Below are 23,773 nucleotides of genomic sequence, written 5' to 3'. Positions count from 1 at the left end.
ATACACATGAGCACATGGGGAGGATACATTGTTTAAAATAAAAGAAAGGGGAGGTAAAAAACAAAAGGAACAAATGGGATCTTTAATGTAGGGCCTGATGTCTGAGGTTTTTTGAATAAGAGATTAAGTAAAAATCTCAAAAGCATCTCTGAAAAGAAATGTTCTAAGATTAGATTTAAAGTTACTGAGATTCTTTTCTTGTCTCAGTGTCAGAGGTAAAGCATTCCACAATGTGGAAGCGGTTACAGAGAAGATTGTTTTACGTGTGGTGTCATAAAATAATTAACGAACTGAAGGGACCGCTAAAAGGTACTGTTTGGAGCAGTGCAGTGTCCTATGTGAATCTTAAGGGATTAGCAAGCTATCTATAAATGAGGAAACATGATTAGATTGGACTTTGAAGGCAAGAAGTAGTATTTTGAAAGTAATCCTATGTGAAATAGGTAGCCAGTGAGCTTTTCTGAGGAAAGGGGGGTTACGTGATTGAATTTTTTAGCGTTAAAAATTATTTTTTACAGCAGCGTTTTGAATGACCTGTAATCTCCTGATCTCTTTTTCAGTGATGCCCTGGTAAAGTGAGTTACAATAATCTAAGGTTGAAATTACTAATGAATGGATGAGAATATTGATTGAATTGGGGTTAAGTAGTGATTTGGGTGATCTGATCATTTTTAGTTTATGTTACTATGTATAGACCTGACACGGGCCGTGTTTTGGTCATTAAAGACCTTCTTCCGGGGTCCGGTACTGCTATAAGACACATGCAAGGATTGACAAAAACAAAATACTGTGTGAGAGTAATCGTAGCCATATGAGGCGATGCCGTCTGAACGACTGCTCTCAGTCGTTCAGTTTGTCTATACCACAAACCTTACTGTGCATTTTTATTTTGGTTTCTTTGATCTGCACCTTGTTCAAATAAAGACTGCATCAAGATCATCAGTTCCACAGCTTTTCTTCTTGTTTTGGCTTTGCTGGGGTTTTTTTTTGTGTGTGGAACCCCTGTGGAGGACTGTTTGTTTTCCGTACCAACTCCACAGCCCTACCAATAACATTAGTGCTTTTGAATATTGACTCATTTATTTCTAGAATTATGACTCGCATATGAAAGGAATGAAGGAAAGCAGAAAAGAAGAGGAAAAGGATGAAAGAAGTACAAAATTCCCCTCCTTTTATGAACACATAGCGTGGGTTTTAGCGCCGGCCGCGGCGGCAACTGCTCCAACGCTCACAGGAATTCTATGAGCGTCGGAGCAGTGACCGCCGCTGCAGGTGCTATAACCCGCGCTATGTGTTCGTAAAAGAAGGGGGGTGAGTTCAGAAAATGAATACGGAACAGAATTAGAATGAACTGTTCAACGTTGTGCTATCCTGAAGGTCGATAAAAAAAAAATTATATACACATACCAGAAAGGCTTAAAAAAATTACCTGGCAGTACTGTACTTAAAAGAGCTTTGTTTTGGAAAAGGAGACCTCCCAGCACTCCCTAAAAATACAAATAATGAAGGCGTGATGAGAAAGAACACAAATAAACAGCCAGCTATTACCTCAACTACTACACAAAAGCTTCTCTCACAATAAGAGTGTAAGACACATACTCAATAAATAAAATGTACTGCCTTAAAAACAAAGGGACTATTTTACGAAAGGGTGTTAAGCCCTTAACAGAACAGTTAGCATGTGATAACAGAGCATTAAGGGAACTGTGCAGTAGATTACCCGTCATTATGCGTTCAACTGGGTGTTAGTGAATTTTTTAGACTTGTCCAATCTGGGGGTGTGGCATAGGCAGAGAGCGGGCACATAAGTGTTAGTCATTACCATTAGTTACCATGCATTAATTGGCTAATGCAGAATTAACGTGGGAACACGTAGCGCATCGTACATAAGAGATGGTAAGCGGTCCCATGTTATCCTCCTGCACATATTGTGTACTAAGTCTTACATTAACGCATGACCTGCCATACAAAATAGAGGGCACGCCCCCAAAATGCGCTATGCTAAATCTGTGTTACAGTGTGTTACACTACAGTAAATCCCTCTCAATCGGGAATGCTATTCCTATAAAATCAAAAAAAGGAAGAAAATAGGAGCCGAGGTTCTTAAAATACAGGCCTTGTATTCTGTTTGTTTTCAGCTGCTGACATAGTCAGTTCTCAGTATTTTTGGCATCATTTCATTCAGGCTGCCAAACACTATTTGGTCTAGCTCAAGGGAAATTCGGCTTTGTCCTGTGGCAGTGTACCTCCTGTTCATGATATGTTGCCCATCTGTGAATTTCACAAAATATAGACCATAGTACAACATTGTAGAACATGATAGTACGAATATATTTAACATTTTACAAACATAATTATGGGTCAGATTTATATTATCAAAATTTGGTGCACTTGTTGTCTCTTCGGGGAAAACATGTAATAGGACAAATGTGTTGCCTAAGAAAATTAACAAAAGGCATAGCGGAGCAATTGGATCTCCTCAAGTTTGTATAATGTAGCACATGCTACTGTTTTTCCATCTATATTCGGCATGCTGCAGCAGCATGATTTCCAGGAACGTGAGCTCAAAGCAATGTCCCCGACGTAATGCCAAGTTGCTACCACTCAAATACAAAGAAGAACATTTTTGGACTTTCAGAAGGTGGAAATCGTCGTCAACTTTATCGAGATTTGTTTCATCATACATCATCATTGGTCTAATTTATATTTCCCTTGCTCTTCCTTCAAATAAACTTCTAAGGGTCAATATTCAGCCAGTGGCTGTAAGTGGTTTGTAAGCCACTCTTAGAAGATGGCTGAACTAACCCCTGAAGTCCAATGTTAGGGCACGCATGGCTCTCGGCACTAAATATCTGGGTATGTGCTCTGACCTAGAAGTTAATTGATATTCAGACCATTGCCCAATCAACTTGACCAGTGGCGTAGCGAGAGTGGGTGATGCCCTTCCCCACCCTCATCTCCACCCCACCCCTCATCTCCACTCCACCCCTCTCCACCCTCATCTCCACCCCCCCTATGGGAGGGGCCTTAGGTACCTGGGCCAATCAGGGCCTTAGGCCTCTCCCCAGTGCATCCCAGGATGCGCCAGGAAGGGGAAGGCTCACCATTCTGTGGAGACGGGCCTGCCGGCCGTATGGAGTAACCATCCCGCTGGCTGGCCTGCATGAAAAAGGTATGGGGGAGGGGATACGGGTGGGCTTAGGGGAGTGTCGGGGTTGGGGCATTTTTTCAGGGAAGATTCTGGCAGGAGGGAGTGCCTACATTTCATGCACCTATCGCAGCCCTAGGGAGATGCCTAAGGCCGCCTAAGCTCACCTAAGGCCACTTACGGGATAAACTACACCCACGCCTAACCTTGGGCGAGCTTAAGCGGCCCTACGCGCCTCCCTAGGCTTGCAAAATCGCCTACAATGTAGGCAGCCTGCCTCGGAGTGTTGTTTTTTTAAAACATGCATCCTGATTGGCTGGTTAGACAGCAATAGGATACCTATCGCTGTTTAAAATCGAAACGCCGTTTATAGAATTTGTCTCTAAGCGTGTGCACATTTCAAAGTTACTACATCATGTCCTGCAATGCTCCATTTTTAGCTGTGCAGGTGCGCATTAGTGCTTAACATAGCTTACTAAAAGAGTCCTTTAGCCTTATTGCTGTCCTGCTATTGGCTCAATACAGTAATATGTACTTGTATGTGTGTTAGATGGTTCCTTTCTTACAGTTTCAGACAAGGACACCTAATCTCAGCGAGGTCATTTCCTAAACTTTCCATTGTTATTTTTCTTACAGGAAAAAATGTTCAAAAAATGTGCATTTTTAATGCTTTCTCTTCCTTCATCCCCCTAACATGCACACACAATCTGTGAAATGACCGTGTTGCAACAAACCTTGAATTATTGCTAGAATTTAAAAGCTATGTTTCCAATTTGCGGTTACCTCCCCCTCTTTAGAGTTTTATGTCTCTGAGCTGAGTTACTGTGCAGCGGGCCCTCCTCGTGAGTGGAGTAATTTACTGAGTCAGTCTTTTATTTACAGCCAAGCGTCTTTTCTGACTCCTTAACAGACATCGCGCTGGCGTTGTGGGGGGTTTGGGGGTTGTAACCCCCCACATTATACTTAAAACTGAACTTTTTCCCTAAAAAACAGGCAAAAAGTTTGGTTTCAAGTATAATGAGGGGGGTTACAACCCCCCAAACCCCCCACAACACCAGCGCGATGTATGTTAAGTAAATTAGGGGGGTTCCCCACCAACACCCCCCGTCGGAACCCTTTAAAATAGTGCTTTTCTTCGGCGCGCCGTCAACCTTGCGCTCAGTTGTCTGCTCTCAGTTGTCGGCGCGCCGTTGTCTCGCGTGATTTTGTCTATGAACCGTTGTCAGCAACTGCCGCCGACAGCATGTCAATCACGCAACGGCACTGTTTCTAGAACTGCAGCTTCGTGAAAGGTAGACGCTGGAAATGTAGGCCAGAGTGTTAATGAATCGCATCTACGGAGGTGCTCTATGATGCCTAATGCCACTTCCGGCATTAGCCATGCGTACAGTGCCTTTAGGCTTCGTAAAGCGCCTCCGTAGACATGATTAAGGCGCTGGTAGGTGCTTACTTTTAAAAAGATTTCAAAACTGTTTTAATTGGCTTTTACCAATTGAGGGATCCTTTTACTAAATAGCGCAGGCTGACGGGGTAAATGCTCAGACGCTCATAGAATTCTTATGAGTGCCGGAGCATTTACCTCACCGACCCATGCTAAAAATCTCTAGCGCCATTTAGTAAAGTTAGGAGCTGGTAGGGCACCTGCCATTTATAAAATACTAGTCGTTAATCCCGTTACATTAACGGGTGCTAGAATATGTGTGTGTCTGTATCTGTTTCTTTATCTCTCCTTGGCCGCTGTCTGTGTCCTTGTATCCCCCCCCCGAGCAAAGCTGTCTGCCTCCAGCACACCCCTCCCCCCAAAGCAGCCCCCTTTCCCTCTCCCTAACTGTCTCTCCATGGCCCTCTTCTTTCTTCCCCCCCAGAGCAAAGCTGTTTGCCCTAAGCACACCTCTACCCCCAAAAGCAGCCCCCTTTCCCTCTCCCTGTCTCTCCATGGCCCCTTCTGTCTTCCCCCCAGTGCAAAACTGTCTGTCCCCAGCACACCTCACCCCCCAACGCAGCCCCCTTTCCCTATCTCTCCATGGCCCCTTCTGTCTCCCCCCAGCACACCCCTCCCCCAAAGCAGCCCCCTTTCCCTCTCCCTGTCTCTCCATGGTCCCTTCTGGTGTTCCACCCAGAGCAAAACTGTCCCCAGCACACCTCCCCCCCAAAGCAGCCCCCTCTCCCTGTGTCTCCATGGCCCCTTCTGTCTCCCCTCAGCACACCCCTTTCCCTCTCCCTCTGGCCCCCTGTATTGATTCCCCTGCTTACCCTCCCTGCATCCCGGCGTCTTCTGGCCTGCTCCAGGCTGCGATCATGGTGGCTGGCCCCAGCGAACCTCACAGGCCGCTCCCCAACCCGGAAGCACGCTCCCTCCCGACGCGATCCCGTGCGTCAGAGGGAACGTGCCACCGAGGCCGGAAAGCGGTCCACGAGGCCCACCAAGATCGCAGGCTGCCCCGAAGAGAAGGATCAGCGGCAGCAGCAGCAGTGAGTGAGGGCGGGAGGTGAGGTGCTTGCTTCCGGTTGGTGAGGAGCTTGCTTTGGATTGATGAGTGAGGAGGGGAGTGGCCAGAGTGATCCCTGGCCACGTTCTAAAATGGAACGCGGCCACGGATCAGAAAATAAGACGCCAGGGATCACGATTTTTCAAGAGCGCATGCGCGCTCTAGGGTTTTATTATATAGGATTCTGTAATAAGAACATAAGAACATAAGCAGTGCCTCTGCCGGTCAGACCATAGGTCCATCCTGCCCAGCAGTCCGCTCCCGCGGCGGCCCAAACAGGTCACGACCTGTCTGAATCACTAGAAGGGGCTCCCTTGCCACCTTGGTATCTCGTTTAAGTCCTGCCTTCCTATCGAAGTCCTAGCCCTCCAGTCTTGCACATGCACGACCTGGTTGGTTTATACTCATTACCTGGTTAACATTCTATACTTGTGTTACATCCCAGCTCCTCCCTCAGTATCCCACAATCCCTTTATCCGTCAGGAATCTGTCCAATCCCTGTTTGAATCCTTGGACCGTGGACATCCCAGCTCCTCCCTCAGTATGTCCACGGTCCAAGGATTCAAACAGGGATTGGACAGATTCCTGACGGATAAAGGGATCGTGGGATACTGAGGGAGGAGCTGGGATGTAACACAAGTATAGAATGTTAACCAGGTAATGAGTATAAACCAACCAGGTCGTGCATGTGCAAGACTGGAGGGCTTTTAATGTGTACAAATCTACTATATGCATGTATTTATTATGGATAGCCTGTCAAGCAGACTTAGACATGCCTTCAGAACCTTGTTGAGAAACACTGTTTTAGCAAGAATGACTGAGTAGACTTTATATAGACTTTTTCTCCATTTTAATATAAACCTTTAATTACAGCACCTCATTGATAGGTTTGCATGGTGTTTAGAATATAATCAACTTTACAAAAAAGCTGTTGAATATCGTGAGGAGCCAAGTAACCTCTGCAATTGCAAGAGGTGGAGAAAAAAGTATCATCAAAAATAAAATATTTTTATTGCATAGCCAAAATGGCTAGTTTCTCCCAAAAAAATCAGTAGGTACCATATGGGGATGAGTACGGGTTTTCAGGACTTGCTCAATGACATCAATGGCTTCCTGCTGAGGAATATTGGTGTATAAAGATCTCACATCAAAAGTTGTCATCACACTGTGACGAAACATGTCCTCCTTAGACATTAATAAATGTAAGAAATAGGTTGTAGCCTGTATATATGATGAAACAGAAAACACCATAGGATGCAAAAAAAATCCACATATATGCATACCCTCTTAAGCAGTGGTCTCAAACCCGCGGCCCGGGGGCCACATGAGGCCCGCCATGTACTATTTTGAGGCCCTCGGTATGTTTCTCATAATCACAAAAAGTAAAATAAAACAATTTCTTGATCATATGTCTCTTTAGTTATAAATTACAATATTATTATTAAGACTTAGCCAAAAGGAAAGATTTATAAACTATAAAGAATTTTACGTCATGCAAAATTTATTTAATAAGATATTAACTGTTTTTTTCTAAGGCCCTCCAAGTACCTACAAATCCAAAATGTGGCCCTGCAAAGAGTTTGAGTTTGAGACCACAGTTCTTAAGAAAAGAGCTAGTGGCTGACATAATTGAGCACCAAGGAGGTTGTTGTAAAGATTTATGAATCTTTAGAAGTAGGTATAAAATAGGTACTTGGAAATTTAAATTACTAACAAACTTAGCCTCTTTAGATGTCATAAATTGGTCATCAACCACTTCCTGAATAACATGCATTAAGAACATAACATAATAACATAAGAATAGCCTTACTGGGTTAGATCAATGGTCCATCAAGCCCAGTAACCTGTTCTCAAGGTGGCCAATCCAGGTTACTAGTACCTGGCCAAAACCCAAGGAGTAGCAACATTCCATGCTACCGATCCAGGGCAAGCAGTGGTTTCCCCCATGTCTTTCTCAGTAACAGACTATGGACTTTTCCTCCAGGAAATTGTCCAAACCTTTCTTAAAACCAGCTACGCTATCCGCTCTTACCACAACCTCTGGCAATACGTTCCCTATGGACTTTTCCTCCAGGAAATTGTCCAAACCTTTCTTAAAACCAGCTACGCTATCCGCTCTTACCACAACCTCTGGCAATGCGTTCCAGAGGCTAACTATTCTCTGAGTGAAAAAATATTTCCTCCAATTGGTTTTAAAAGTATTTCCCTGTAACTTCATCGAGTGTCCCCTAGTCTTTGTAATTTTTGACGGAGTGAAAAATTGATCCACTTGTACCCGTTCTATTCAACTTAGGATTTTGTAGACTTCAATCATATCTTCCCTCAGCCGTCTCTTTTCCAAGCCCTAACCTTTTTAATCTTTCCTCATGCGAGAGGAGTTCCAAACCCTTTAACATCTTAGGACTCCTTTTAACAAGGTGCAGTAGGGTTTTAACGCGCGTTAAACCGTCTGTCACACTAGCCACTAACGCCTCCATTGACGAGGCGTTAGTATTTTGGCTTGCCGCGGGGGTTAGCGCGTGATGAAATGTCCGACTCGCTAACCCCGTAGGGCACCTTGATAAAAGGAGCCCTTAGTCACTCTTTTTTGAACCTTTTCTAGTGCCGCTATATCTTTCTTGAGATAAGGAGACCAGAATTGAATGCAATACTCTAGGTGCATTATAACATTCTTTGTCTTGTTAACTATCCCTTTTTTAAATAATTCCTAGCATCCTGTTTGGTTTTATGGCCACTGGGCATACATTTCATCTGAAGGATTATAATTATTTTTTCATAAACAGCCACATCAGCTAGTTGATCCAAAGCTTCTCTTCTATAGTCATCCAAATTAAGAACTACAATGGTGCCTCCTTTGTCTACTCTAAGGATAACAATCGAGTGGTCTTTATGTAGAGCTCGCAAAGCCATATTTTCATCATGACTTAAGTTATAAATAGTCCTCATGTGTGTGGATTTTAAATTATGGATGTCAGAAACCAGGGATTTAAATGCCACTAGTAGAGGATCTATAGAATTATAAAGCATGATGGCAGAAAAATACAAAATAATGCCATTACGGTGGTTAATAAATCCCAATAAATAAATTGATAGATAAGTGAGTTTTGAGCTAAAAATATAAAATACAGCTCCCAAGTATTCCACACACCACCAATGCCGTTTTAATGTAAGCATGTTGCACAACAGAAACAGGAATATATATGGGAAAATTTCCAGTTTGGTTCATGTAGGCATCAATCACACATTCAGTTTGTTTTCAGATTCCATTACGATTTGTTTCATTCATTTCCATTAAAGTCAAAGGGGCAATGGTAGAGGATTTTTCAGCCCATTCTCGATAGGGAAGCTGCTTTGCCATCTAATTTTGTGCAAGGAGAAAGATTTCCATATACCCTCATTTTTATATGTGACCCTCAAAATTGTGCATGAAAATTTAGGCAAGCACCCAGTTTGCACATGCAATTTAACTGAACAATGAGTTAATTAGCATCCATAATTTGACACTAGCAATCAATTATTAGATTACATTACATTACATTGGTGTCTTCTATCCCACAAGTACCTTTCAGTTCTAGGCGGTTTACAACAAGAGCTGGCCTGGGCATTTCCAGGGAGAATACATGGTTAATAGATGTAGTATGCATCGGGATCTGTGGAGGATTGTTTTAGTTAGATCAGGGGTATCAAAGTCCCGGTGATGGGACTAAATCGCGCGAGACAACAGCGCGCCGACAACTGAGCGCAAGGTTGACGGCGCGCCGAAGAAAAGCACTATTTTAAAGGGCTCCGACGGGGGTTGTGGGGGGGAACCCCCCCCACTTTACTTAACAGACAGTTAGAGGGACTTCGTATAGCAAGGAGGAGGACATATTACATTTTTGAGAATAGCCAGGTTTTCAGATGTTTTCGGAAAAGTTGGAGGAAGCCCAGATTCCGAAGTGGGGCAGAAAGGTTATTCCAGAGCTCAGTGCATCTGAAGGAGAGGGATGAACCTAGTTTTTCTGGATGGAATATGTCTTTTAATGAGGGGAAGGATAGTTTGAATTGTTGGGTGGCTCTGGTGATGTTGGGATTCGAGGAATTCCAAGGTAGTGGGAAAAGGGGAGGAAGGATGCCATGTAGGATCTTGAAGGTTAGGCAAGCGCATTTAAAGTGGACCCTAGAGACTACTGGAAGCCAGTGAAGTTTGGACAGGAGTGGGGAGACATGGTCAAATTTACTCTTTGCGAAGATTAGTTTAGCCAGCAGTGTTCTGGATCCGCTGAAGTCTTTGGAGGCTTTTCTTTGTCAGGCTTAAGTAGATGGAGTTACAATAGTCCAATCTGGAAAGGATGATGGATTATACGAGGACAGCAAAGTGTTGATGATGGAAACAGGATCTTACTTTCCTCAGCATGTGAAGGCTGAAAAAGCATTTTTTTTACCAAGGAGTTGAGGTGGTCATTGAAGGATAGTGTAGAGTCAATGATGATGCCCAGAACTTTGCTAGAGAGCTCAAGCTGCAGTGTGGTGCCCGAGGACAGAGGGATGAGGTTGGATAGCTGATCTAATTTTGGGCCGAGCCAAAGTAGTTTTGTTTTGGACTTGTTTAGTTTCATTTGTACGGTGAGGGCCCAGGATTGGAGGCTTTTTATACATGAGGAGATGCTCTCAGAGAGGTTGGTGAGGTTCGAGTTGGTCTCGAGGAGGACAAGAATGTCATCAGCATAAGTGTAAAGTGTTTCCAGGGGGGAAAGGTGGAGGAATTTCAGGGAGGACATATAGATGTTGAAAAGAATAGGGGATAAAGGTGAGCCCTGCGGGACTCCACAAATTGGTTTCCAAGGAGAGGATGAGGTGCCATTCATATTAACAGTGTAAGAGTGGGAGCGTAAGAATTTCGAGAACCAGTCTAGGACTGTAGAGTTAATATCAATGTCAGAAAGTTGGAAAATAAGAATATTGTGATGGACAACGTTAAATGCTGCAGAAATTGTAGAATTGTAGAAGAACAGCAAATTTATTACAAGAATGAAGTTGTTGAACCTTTGAGATTAGTGAGGCAATAGGGATTCGGTGCTGAAGTTGGGTCTAAAGCCATATTGGTAAGGAAGGAGAATGGAGAATCTCTCTAAATAGGATGAGAGTTGGGTAGATATAATAGACTATAGCATCTTGGTTAGGAGGGGAATATTTGCTATTGGGCGGTAGTTGGAAGGTGAGGAGGGGTCTAGGTCAGCTTTTTTCAGTAGTGGGGACAGGGCAATATGACCCATTTCTGCAGAAAATAGGCCTTAAAGTAGGGCAGAGTTTATAAGTTTGGTAAGAGATGAGATGGCCTGTGCGGGAATATTCTCATATAGGTAGGAGGGGAATGGGTCCAAGGTGCAGTTGCAGGCTTTCAGTTTGAAGCAGAGCTTAGAGACCTGGGATTTGGATACATGCTCAAAGGCAGTCCAGGATCTGTCAGCTGGGATAGGGTTGGAGACAGTTAGGGTAGGGTTGGAGTCGGAGGTTATCAGGGAGTTGTAAGAAACTGCTGATGGGAAAGAGCATCTTAAGGTAGTGACCTTTTCATTGAAAAACTTTGCTAGATCGTTAGCTGATGGAGAGGAGGGGGGCATGATGGAGTCATTTTTAGAGGTTAAGGAGCGCCAGATGTTAAACAATGCACTACTTTGGTTGTTGGATCTGGAGATTTTATCACCATAGAAGTTTTTCCTTGCTTTTTTTAGTACTGTATTGTAGAACTTGATAGTGACCCTCCAGGACTGTTTGTCTGTAGGGGATTTAGATTTTTTTTCCATTTGAGTGAATGTCATTTACGATTGTACTCTATTGTCCACCACTCAGCCCGTTTCTAAGCCAGTTTGTTACTCCGAGATGCACCCCCAGGCTATTCAGCTTAATAATATGTCTCTTATCAAAAGCCTCACTGAAATCCAAGGAAACTACATTCAGAACCACCACACCCTTGATCAATCAGCTCTGACTGACCTAAATTTTCCACTGGTAAAACCAAACTGCCTTAAATTCTGGAACTCTATGGATTATAGGGTATGGCCAGTAGGAAAAAGTATGTATTGATGCTGCTGGCGAGACCTCATTCTGGTGACAGCACCTTCAAAAAGATATAAACAGGATGGAGTCAGTTCAGAGGAGGGCTACTAAAATGGTCGGTGGTCTTCATCATAAAGTATATGGGAACAGACTTAAAGATCTCAATATGTATACTTTGGAGGAAAGGTAGGAGAGGGCAAATATGATAGAGACGTTTAAGTATCTACCTGGTATAAATGCGCATAAGATGAGTCGCTTTCATTTGAAAGGAAGCTCCGGAATGAGAAGGCATAGATGAAGTTAAAAGGTGATAAGCTCAGGGGTAATCTAAGGAAATATTTTTTTAAAGAAAGAGTGGTAGATGAGTAGAGGTGGAGGAGGTGGAGACAGACTGTGTCTGAATTCAAGAACGTGAGGGACAGACATGGTGGAATCTCTTAGGGAGAGGAGGAGATAATAGATGTTGCAGATGGGCCGACTGGATGGGCCATTTGGCCTTTACCTGCCATCATGTTTCTTTTTAGATAGGGTTCATTATTTTCCTTTGGTAGAGTTTCCATTAATATTCCCATGGTCATGGGCCTGTAGATTTTAACTTCCTTTCTTTTTCCACATTTATGAGAAGCAGGGCTTATATTAGGGGTGGGCAAACAAGGCAATTGCCCTGGGCCCCCATGTCACTTGGAGCCCCAAACCTGCCTGAAATTGGAAGATGCAACCTGCAAGCAAATTTTGAGGATCCCTTCCCTTGCATCTGCCCTAGGTCTCGTTGTTTTATTATGGCATACCGTGCACAGTCTCCTAGGTTGTCCTCAATTCGTTGCCATCGATGGTGAAAGCGGCGAAAACCATCAGCTGCATTTGAGAATACTTTGAAGGATGTTAACAGTTAAACAGTTTGTACTTGTACTTTGGTGTTCATGTTGTGCACTGTAGGCCATAATAAAGCAATGATTTCAAATGTCATGCTTTTGTCGCTTCTCTCCTCCCAGAGACTCCTGCATTCATCTCTTATCTGGTGGTAACATTATGAAGTGCATGTCATACACTTTCAAACACATATATTAGATTTCCAGAGTTGGCACATTTTCGAGAGACTTATGAGTTATGAATCAATCCTTGTATTTTGCTAATTTGCCAAGATAAACTACTCTGATAGTTTGCTTTTGCAAATAAGTTACAAATACACCTTGCAGAAAGGTATATTTGCGCATACTTTGCAACCGTGGCTTAGGCACGAGGAAGGGGAGCACCTTTGGGCTCAGGCTCCCTCAAAACAAGTAGCTGCCGTTAAATGACTGGTGGAGATGCCAATGCCCTGCCCACCATTCTCTTTGTGCTAATGAAGTATGGAAGTTAGTGGCATTTCTCCTGCAGCCAGTGCCAGAACTCCTCATGCCTGCTCAGTTCGCACAAGAACCGATTATGCATGTGGGGTCCCAAGGTTGGAAGCGGCATGGAATGCCGCTGACTTCTGTACTGCAGTAGAGTGAGGATGAAGTTTGGGTGGCAAAGCTTCAGCGCTCCTGAAAGGAAAGGCATTACCGTATTTTCACGCAAATAACACGCACCCGTATAAAACGCGCACACGTGTATAGCGCGCAGAAATCACGATGATAAGCACAAAAACTTTGGTATAACGCGCTCACGATTATACCGCGCATGCTGCCCGACTCTCCGTTCACCCCCCTGACTTCCGTACACTGCCCCGCCTCTCCGTGCGCTGTCCCGACTCTCCGTTCACCCCCCCTGACTTCCGTGCACTGCCCCGCCTCTCCGTGCGCTGTCCCGACTCTCCGTTCACCCCCCCCTGACTTCCATGCACTGCCCTGACTTTCCGTGCGCTGTCCCGACTCTCCGTTCACCCCCCCCTGACTTCCGTGCACTGCCCTGACTTTCCGTGCGCTGTCCCGACTCTCCGTTCACCCCCCTGACTTCCGTACACTGCCCCGCCTCTCCGTGCGCTGTCCCGACTCTCCGTTCACCCCCCCCCCCGACGTCCGATTCATCCCCCCCCGGCAGGACCATTCGCACCCCCACCCCGAAGGACCGCCGACTCCCCGACAATATCGGGCCAGGAGGGAGCCCAAACCCTCCTGGCCACGGCGACCCCCTACCCCCCCCCCCACACTACATTACGGGCAGGAGGGATCCCAGGCCCTCCTGCCCTCGACGCAAACCCCCCCCCCCCCCCAACGACCGCCCCCCCCAAGAACCTCCGACCGCTCCCCCAGCCGACCCGCGACCCCCCCTGGCGACCCCCACGACCCCCCCCACCCCCCTTCCCCGTACCTTTGGTAGTTGGGCCAGAAGGGAGCCCAAACCCTCCTGGCCACGGCGACCCCCTAACCCCACCCCGCACTACATTACGGGCAGGAGGGATCCCAGGCCCTCCTGCCCTCGACGCAAACCCCCCTCCCCCCCCACCACCGCCCCCCCCCCCAAGAACCTCCGACCGCTCCCCCAGCCGACCCGCGACCCCCCTGGCGACCCCCACGACCCCCCCCACCCCCCTTCCCCGTACCTTTGGTAGTTGGCCGGACAGACGGGAGCCAAACCCGCCTGTCCGGCAGGCAGCCAACGAAGGAATGAGGCCGGATTGGCCCATCCGTCCTAAAGCTCCGCCTACTGGTGGGGCCTAAGGCGCGTGGGCCTATCAGAATAGGCCCTGGAGCCTTAGGTCCCACCTGGGGGCGCGGCCTGAGGCACATGGGCCCAACCCGACCATGTGCCTCAGGCCGCGCCCCCAGGTGGGACCTAAGGCTCCAGGGCCTATTCTGATTGGCCCACGCGCCTTAGGCCCCACCAGTAGGCGGAGCTTTAGGACGGATGGGCCAATCCGGCCTCATTCCTTCGTTGGCTGCCTGCCGGACAGGCGGGTTTGGCTCCCGTCTGTCCGGCCAACTTCCAAAGGTACGGGGAAGGGGGGTGGGGGTCGGCCAGGGGGGTCGCGGGTCGGCTGGGGGGGCGGTCGGAGGTTCTTGGGGGGGGGGCGGTCGGTGGGGGGGAGGGGGGTTTGCGTCGAGGGCAGGAGGGCCTGGGATCCCTCCTGCCCGTAATGTAGTGCGGGGTGGGGTTAGGGGGTCGCCGTGGCCAGGAGGGTTTGGGCTCCCTTCTGGCCCGATATTGTCGGGAAGTCGGCGGTCCTTCGGGGTGGGGGTGCGAGTGGTCCTGCCGGGGGGGGGGATGTATCGGACGTCGGGGAGTCGGCCGGGCAAGAGGGCTTGGGCTCCCTCTTGCTCCGATCGTGGATGCGGGTGCGGGTGGGAGCGCGTGCGAGTGGTCGTTCGGGGTGGGGGTGCGAGTGGTCCTGCTGGGGGGGTGAATCGGGCGTCGGGCGGGGTGGGAACTATGTTTTAAAACTTTCGTATACCGCGCTCACGCATATAACGCGCGAGGGTTATGCGCGGTAGGTAAAAACGCGTATAACGCGCGCGTTATATGCGTGAAAATACGGTACACTGGTCAACAACAAAAAAAAAGTTTTTCTTTGCTACTGAGAACTTAGGAAGTGTCCTTGGTTAATTTAATGACGCTGATTTTAGATCTGTAATTGAAATTTGGCTAGCACGTCTGGTTTCTGAGATACACATTACTGATTTTTTTTTTTTTAGACAGTTTGCCATATCGGCACAATATTGCGAGTATGAACTGTGTCCCACCAAACTTGTGTTAAGGAGTTTACTCTGAAAACAAGCACGAAGACAATAAGGAGACATGCTACAGCATACATTTACGCCTCTCTTAACTCACGCAAAAGTGATGTCAGCATGTTCAGAAATGTTTGAGACCCTTGCTTTTACGCTCGTACCATTTGGTAAAAGGAAGCCAAGATGGTGTGACAGATTCTTTCACTGATCTTGTGCAGTAAATTGTCCGCAGACATAACAGAAATTATCAGGATGGTTAACACAACCTCGTCTGCTCATAATAATTATACTATCTTAGACAAAAACAAACAAAATATAAAAATTCACAGGTAGAAAAAGCAGCACAATCACTTTTTAGTATAAACTTTCAAACTACTGGTATATGTGATCGATGAGCTGTCCTAAAATGCAATATTGTGTTACAGAAATAGCAAAATACCGATGCTTCATGGTAACGTTATTGATGAAAATGATATAAACACAAACTGATGCATAACTTAAAAACAGGATGTGATAGATGAACACTGTTTTCAAATTTAGAGTCAACATGAGGCCATTGTTAAGGTACAGGTGACAGAACTCCAGTAGCAAAATGATTGTTGACCAGTTATTTTGGGCATGCTGGGAGGAGAAGGAACGGATAGAAAGCATTCTCCCACCCATACACAGTCTACCTCTGGGCTCCCCCAAATTGGAGGGTTGGCTATATATGCCAATGTGAATTGTTTACTAATGAACTTCAAAGTAGGATTCAAATAGGAAAAGTGTTTTCCAACTGAAAGGCGAGTCATGAGATGATGCCACTGTAAAAATCAAAAGAATGAAAAACAAGTTTACCAGACTGTTGACATTTTCCAAACCTAAAATAAACTGTCAGTGTTAGATGCATCTTGCGAAAATCTGCTAATGAGGCAAATTTGCAACACTTAGAGAAGCAGAACCAAGAAAAAAAACCCTGATTTTGTAGTTTATTTTTGACGAGTCTGATGATTTTGTCAGTCATCTTGCATTGTATCCACAACAGAATATGTTTGGAACCACTGCCAACTTACTGCCTATCTAGTTTACCCATCCCTACTAATAAACTCTAAAATCCTTTCTTCTCCCTTAGAGATCTTTTATGCTTGGTTCCATTTTTGAATTGAAGTAAAGTCCTTAGGTTCAATATTCAGTGCTATTTAGCCAGCCAAGAATGGCTCTTGGCCAGCTAAATAGCACGTACCTGGCTAGATTGGCCAGTGACCTTCCATGTCACATAACATAGCCGATCACCACCAATATTCAATGGCATACCGGCTAAGTTTGGCAGCCAGAGCCGGCTAAAAGGGCAATATATCTTTGGCTATTAAGACTTAGCCAGCTAGCAGCTATTGGCCTAGCTGGCTATGTCTCAACTGGCCAAAAATAGACCAGAAATTCACTGCTGGTTGCTGGATATGGCAGGTGAGGCTCCTACCCAGTTAAATTGTGCTGGCCAGCTGTTCAGTGGCATTTAATCAGATAATGTTGCAGAATAGCTGCTCTAACTACCACAACACTCTCTAGTTACTGTGCGGTGGTCCAGGGTAGAGCATGACAAGGGGACACATTTGTCCCCATCCCCACAAATTTCGTCGCTGTCCCTACCCCGTTCCTGTAAGCTCTGCCTTAACCACACAAGCCTCAAACACATATGATTTTAAAGTGTTTGAGGTTTGTGCAGATGAGGATGGAGCTTGAAGAAATGGGGCAGGGACAGGAAAAGAACTCTCCAGGATGGGACAGGAAAATGAGTTCCTGCGGGGAGGGGAAAAAATGTGTCCCCCATGTCATGCTCTAGTCCAGGGGTGTAGTCAAGACAGAGCCAAAAGTTACTCAATTACCACCGATGTTCGGTTCATAGACAACCCTGCGAAAGACAAAGGCGCGCGCCGACAACTGAGCGCAAGACGAAGGCGTGCGCCAAAGAAAATTAGTTTTTAGGGGCTCCGACAGGGGGTTTTGTTGGGGAGCCCCCCCCCCCCAGTTTGCTTAATAGAGATTGCGCCGGCGTTGTGGGGAGTTTGGGGGGTTGCAACCCTCCACATTTTACTGTAAACTTAACTTTTTCCATAAAAACAGGGAAAAAGTTAAGTTTTCAGTAAAATGTGGGGGTTACAACCCTCCACAACGCGGCGCGATCTCTATTAAGTAAAGTGGGGGTTCCCCCCCACGCCCCCCATAGGAGCCCTAAAAACAGTAATTTTCTGCAGCGCGCGCCTCCGCGCTGCGCTCAATTGTCTGCGCGCGCCTTTGTCCCGGCACGCTTTTGACCTGACACCCCGATATTCAGCAGAGGTACTTGTAATGCTATCCAATTAATTTAGGATAATAAAAAGGCCATCCTAAATTAAGTTAAATGGATAGGTATTTGGTTACCACTGTTATATGTCAATGTATACTCTGGGGGAGAGGAGGGACAGGGGAATTATGATACAGACGTTTAAATACTTGAAAGGCATTAATATAGAACCAAATCTTTTCCAGAGAAGAAAAAATGGTAAAACTAGAGGACATAATTTGAGGTTATGGGGAGGAAGACTTAGGAGAATTGTTAGGAAATTCTTCTTCACAGAGAGGGTGGTAGATGCCTGGAATGCCCTCCCGTGAGAAGGGGCAGAGAAGAAAATGGTGAAGGAATTCAAAAAAGTGTGGGATAGCAATAGAGGATCTCTAATTAGAAAATGAAGGATGTAAATTAAAGAACTAAGGCCGTAACTAGACAGACCTGCACGGTCTGTGCCCCATATATGGTGATTCGGTGTAGGATTGGCTAGGGTCGGCATCTGTGTGAACTCTACTAATATGGAACATGAAGATGTTACTGGCCAGACTTTACGGTAGTTATCCTGCAAACAATGGGATGGTTGGATAGGCTGGAGTGAGCTTGGACGGCAACTTCAGCATTTGGAACCTATCAGACTTTACAGCCTATGGCCCAGAAATATCAAAGAATAGACAAGTAAATCTAATCATGTATTTTTTAATGGGTCTAACTTATCAGCAGACTGGAGGGACCATTCAGGTCTTTATCTGCCGTCATTTACCATGTTACTATATGGGTAATGGCCAGTGGCACTTTGAGCCAGATTCTATAAAAGGTGCCTACATCTAGGTGCAGATGTCTAGCTGATCTAGGCACTTATTTTTTTTAAATTGGCTTAATTAGCACTGATAATTGGAATTTCCATTAAAAAAGATTTTAAAATTATTTTAAAAATATAATTTGCTGGTAGGTGCCTATGAGTTTGATGTAGGTGTCTACACTAAGGTGTCCATTGGCAAATAGGCATGGTTAGGGATGAATTTGGGAAAGAGTTTGAGTGTGGATCCATTTACGCATTGGTAAGCACCTACCTTGGGTGCTGGTATATTAGGCCATAAAAACCCTGACTTAATAAACTGGCACCTACGTTGACTTAGTCACCACTAAAAGCAATTCTACAAATGGCGCCTAATTTTGATTGACCTGCGGTAGGTGCTGTTTTCCTATGTGCCTATCAAGTTAAGCAATGTTTATAGAATAAGGGACATCAGCCCGGATTCAGTGCGGTTGGTGGTGTCCACCTTAAAAGCAGCCACCAATCGCATGCCAATCACGCGATGGTGCCGGGTACAGAAACGGGCCTATGGCATAGATAGCCATGGATTTCCTTGCCTACATTTTTGGCGCCTACCTATGATGTGAATCGAGCCTCCATAAGCGCTTCAGGCCGCCTAATACCAATTCCAGCACAGTGGTGTTAGGCAGCCTAAAGCGGCTACAGAGGCACAATTTTTTAAGCGCCAGTAGGCGTCTTGAAACTCAGTTAAAAATATCATTTCAACAGCATTTTTTTAACCGAGTTTTGGTGCCTACTGGCACCTAAAAAGCTGGTGCCATATAGAGAATACAGGCCTTTGTGCCTAGATATTCATTTGCATTTAATTCCATTGACAAATCCACCTCCTCCCCCCAATCCCAAATACCAACTATATAACCAGCCAGGAACAGCTTCTGGCTGGTTAAATAACACATTGGCACCTAACCACAGATTTTCAGCAGGAGATACCCGCTATTTCCTGCTGAATATTTGCAGGTAGCTGCTAACCAGCCATTGTGCGCGACATAGCTGGCTAGGCATGGATATTCAGCGCCTAACCAATTATGCTTAGCAGCTAAAATAGGCGGCATCAATAGCAGGCCTATGTTTAGCTGCTAAGCACTTAAGAGGTTAGCACTGAATATTGGCATAACCGGTTAAGATGCTGCAGCTATTCAAGTTGCTACGGATATTCACTGCTGGTCATTGGAAATGGCCCAGCATTGAATATCCCGGTTGAGTGCTGGCATCAGGCAAACAGCGTGCTGTCCAATGCCGGCAGAATATCGGCCCTCCAATATTTAAAGAAATGCTGACTGCTGCTAGCTCAATAGTGACTGGATTATTTGTAGACCAAAGTACTGTAGCTAGCTCTGATTAAACGTAGTCTTTGATCCCTTGATAATGGCTTTCTTCTTTATGGAAAACAAAACAAAACTACTTCTTGCTATATGGTTTTACCCCAAAGTGGATTGAAACTAAGAATGTTGGCCCTCTTTTGCTAAACCGCGGTAGAGGTTTCTATCATGACCCAGGGCGCTAAATGCTCTGACACTCATAGAAATTCACACTAAAATCTTATATAGATGCGCTGTCACACAAATGTATGCACACATCCATAGGTATTCTAGAGAAAAACAGGGGTCTCAAGTGCTCACAGCCAGAAGCCTGAGATATACTTCAAAGCTAATGACTGATACAGTGAGCTATCATCGGTCCCGTTTATGTTCTCTATACCAATGGTTAGTGGTTATTAGTATTTTCTTCTACTTCTATTTCATTGTATTTTCATTCTTATTTGTTTTTTACTTGTTTTTTACCCTTTTCAGTATATATAAATCAGTTCTTTTGCCAAACTATTCCAAAATTACTTAGCTTTTCTCTCCCTCTTTTTGGCTACGGAAGATCTCCGTTTCGCACCCATACATTAACAAAGGGCTTCGTCAGGAAAGCGCCAAAGGCCACTGCAGAAAAAGCAAAATAACTTTTATCTTAATTTATATACCGTTAAAAGGTTACAAACCGAACAGAGGTGGATCGACCGCTTGGGTAGCGTACAACCCCAGGGGTTAAATGTGGCTATCAATTGGCAGACCTTCTTTTAAGTTAAAAAAATTTTGTCGGGTTACATCGAGTTGGGTATACAACTTTATATAAGCACGTATATACTTACATAGCATTTACATGAAGTTGCATCGTATTGACGCAGTGTCGGGGAAATTTCATGTTTAATATTGCGAATTAGCATAAAATGAAGTCACGAGCAGGTGTGGGGGATGGGTTTGTCCGATCCGGGTTTTTTCGCCGGATGTGATGTCAGACGCTTTCCCCAGATTTAAAAGTCTGGATTCTCAATGTTTAGTTTATTCTCCGCTCTTCACATTGTGGGAATCCTGATAGAAAGCAGATTATACACTTTAACAACAATAATAGCTGTACAGCGCTGGGGATAGTAAGAGGTACGTTTGGATAATCTGTATTTGTAATAAATCGTGTCCACAGATTGCGCTTATGCTGTTTCTAGTTAGCTCTGCCCTAAGTTAGGGTAGTAATTGGTATCTGGTGGTTCGCTCGAATAAAATGAAATAAAATACAAAATAGAATATAATGAAGTAAAATATAAAATAAAAACTATAGAATTATGTAATGATATGACTTACAAAGAACTAAAAACTAAAAATGAAACAGTAACATAAATAATATGGAGAAGACTTTAAGATACGATAGAGTCCCCATGAGTTAGGCCTTGTAGCCTTGTCATTCACAAGTAGTTATAATTATACGTGACAATGTTAACATTGAGTCTAACCTTTTAACGGTATATAAATTAAGATAAAAGTTGTTTTGCTTTTTTTGCAGTGGCCTTTGGCGCTTTCCTGACGAAGCCCCTTGTTAATGTATGGGTGCGAAACGGAGATCTTCCGTAGCCAAAAAGAGGGAGAGAAAAGCTAAGTCATTTGGGAAATGTTTGGCAAAAGAACTGATTTATATATACTGAAAAGGGTAAAAAAACAAGTAAAAAACAAATAAGAATGAAAATACAATGAAATAGAAGTAGAAGAAAATACTAATAACCACTAACCATTGGTATAGAGAACATAAACGGGACCGATGATAGCTCACTGTATCAGTCATTAGCTTTGAAGTATATCTCAGGCTTCTGGCTGTGAGCACTTGAGACCCCTGTTTTTCTCTAGAATACCTATGGATGTGTGCATATATTTGTGTGACAGCGCATCGATATAAGATTTTAGTGTGATTCACAATATTAACAAAGTGGTGATAACTCATAGAAATTCTACAGGGAGTGGTAGAAACTTCTACCACTGCTTAGTAAAAAGGGGGGGGGGGAATTGTTCATTAACGTATTTCCCCATGTATAGGCCGCCCCTTTGTATAGGCCATAGGAAATGCCGATGTAGGTTTTAAAACTCTTAGATAAGCCCCCCCCCCTCATGTTACTAGCTGCGGCTTATCACCCCCCCTTAAATACCTTCCTTGCTGGTAATCCTTCTGGACAGCCATGCCTGCCTCCTCCAAACACGCTGTGCAGAGCAGGAACGATGTTTGCGATCTCAAGCCTCACCCCACGCCCTTCTTGGTTGGCTGCCGTCAGTTCTCGCAACAGCAGCCAATCAGGAAGGGCACGGGGTGAGGCCTGAGATCACAAACATTGCTCCTGCTCCGCACAGCGTGTTTGGAGGCAGGCGCGGCTGTCCAGGAGGATTATGGGAAAGGGAGGTATTTAAGGGGGGAGGGATGATGTATTGCTCCATGTATAGGCTGCCCCATTTAAGCAAGCCATGCCCACTAGGCCGGTTTGTAAAATCGATGTATAGGCCACGGCCTATACATGGGGAAATACAGTATATATAATAAAGTATTCTTCCTTATTTATTAACCTAAGCATTTCAAGTACATTGTATAAAATTGAATTGTTGGCGAAGTACTTAACAAGTCTGCCAATGAATGGATAGGTTGTTAAGTTCATATTTATTATAATAATTTAGCATTTATATATTTAAAATAATTCTATGAAATATTCTTTTAAGGAAAATTGAGACTGATGTACTATAATTACTGTAATAAGCAGTGTTTCCTATTATAACAATGTCCGAGATTGTTGCTGGGAATAAACCATTTTTCCTGTCAACTGAAGTTTTATGCCATGCATGCAAAACAGCTCACAAGCATTTCGCTTCGACCATAAGTCTATGATACAATACTGTGATTCGAAGACCTCCTGAACAGAAATGAAGAAAAATGGGTAATTAAGGACAAAGCCGCAATATCAGCATTGATTTCTAAACATATTCAGGTTCTATGATTCCCATCATTAGCTGACCTTGGAGCAGAATGAAACTCCCTAATTCTGACGATAATCAGGCCAAAATAAGTGACTGCAAGTTTAAAGAAAGAAGGGCAAAAAAAACAAACAAACAATCTGCCTGATATTCAGTGATATTGGGCTGGACAGGAATGACTCCTGGCCAGCCAAATAGCACATAGCTAGGCAGCAGTTTGCCCGGTGATTGGCTATAAAAAAACATAAGAACAGCTTCATTAGGTCAGACCAATGGTCCATCAAGCCCAGTAGCCCATTTCCACGGTGGCCAATCCAGGTCACCAGTACCTGGCCAAAACCCAAGGTGTAGCAATATTCCATGCTACCTATCCAGGGCAAGCATTGGCTTCCCCCTTGTCTTTCTCAATAACAGACTATGGACTTTTCCTCCAGGAATTTGTCCAAACCTTTCTTAAAACCAGCTACGTTATCCGCTCTTACCACATCCTCTGGCAACGCGTTCCAGAGCTTAACTATTCTCTGAATGGAAAAAAATTTCCTCCAATTGGTTTTAAAAGTTTTTCCCTGTAACTTTATCGAGTGTCCCCTAGTTTTTGTAATTTTTGAAAGTGAAAAAAATTGATCCACTTGTACCCGTTTTACTCGCATGCAGTGGCACAGAGAGGGTAGGAGGTGCCCCCTGCACCATCCTCTCCACCTCTCCTTCCACTTCTCATGTTCCTTCCCTGCCCTCTATGCCACACTCGTGCCCTCCCTTCCCCCTGTATCTCTTTAAATCTTTTCCAACGCGAACATCTTCTCCAGCATGCTGCTTGTGCCGGCATTGACTTTCCCTCTGATGTCACTTCCTGGCCCCATGACTAGGAAGTGATTTCAGATGGGAGCCAGGCCGGTGCAAGTAGCAAGCTGGAGAAGTAGCTCGCGCCGGCGAAGATTTAAATAGATACGGGGGGACGGAGGGCACAAGCATGGCGTGGGGGGAGCAGAGAGGTGTCAGTGACCCCACCAAGATGACGCCTGGGGCGGTGTGCCCCACCTCA

The 23,773-nt window shown here is 44.9% G+C and overlaps 1 protein-coding gene across 4 annotated transcripts in view; it reads right to left on the bottom strand.

Moving 5' to 3' along the window:
* The window catches only part of TAFA5 (TAFA chemokine like family member 5), a 1,062,361-nt gene that overhangs the window by 130,929 nt on the left and 907,659 nt on the right, over positions 1 to 23,773 (bottom strand). Inside the window, exon 6 of one of the 4 annotated variants that reach the window (XM_033958953.1) lies at positions 1,430 to 1,487. The exons of 2 other annotated variants lie outside the window; for them this stretch is intronic. In XM_033958953.1, the coding sequence (XP_033814844.1) occupies positions 1,430 to 1,487 (58 nt within the window). Of the gene's footprint in view, positions 1 to 1,429; positions 1,488 to 2,122; positions 2,272 to 23,773 lie in introns of those variants that run through there. One more of the 4 variants, XM_033958957.1, reaches the window with a different exon arrangement.

The sequence above is a fragment of the Geotrypetes seraphini genome, chromosome 9 (genome assembly GCF_902459505.1).
Source record: "Geotrypetes seraphini chromosome 9, aGeoSer1.1, whole genome shotgun sequence".
Taxonomy (NCBI): Eukaryota; Metazoa; Chordata; class Amphibia; order Gymnophiona; family Dermophiidae; genus Geotrypetes; species Geotrypetes seraphini.
This window is presented reverse-complemented; position numbering and strand designations above follow the sequence as displayed.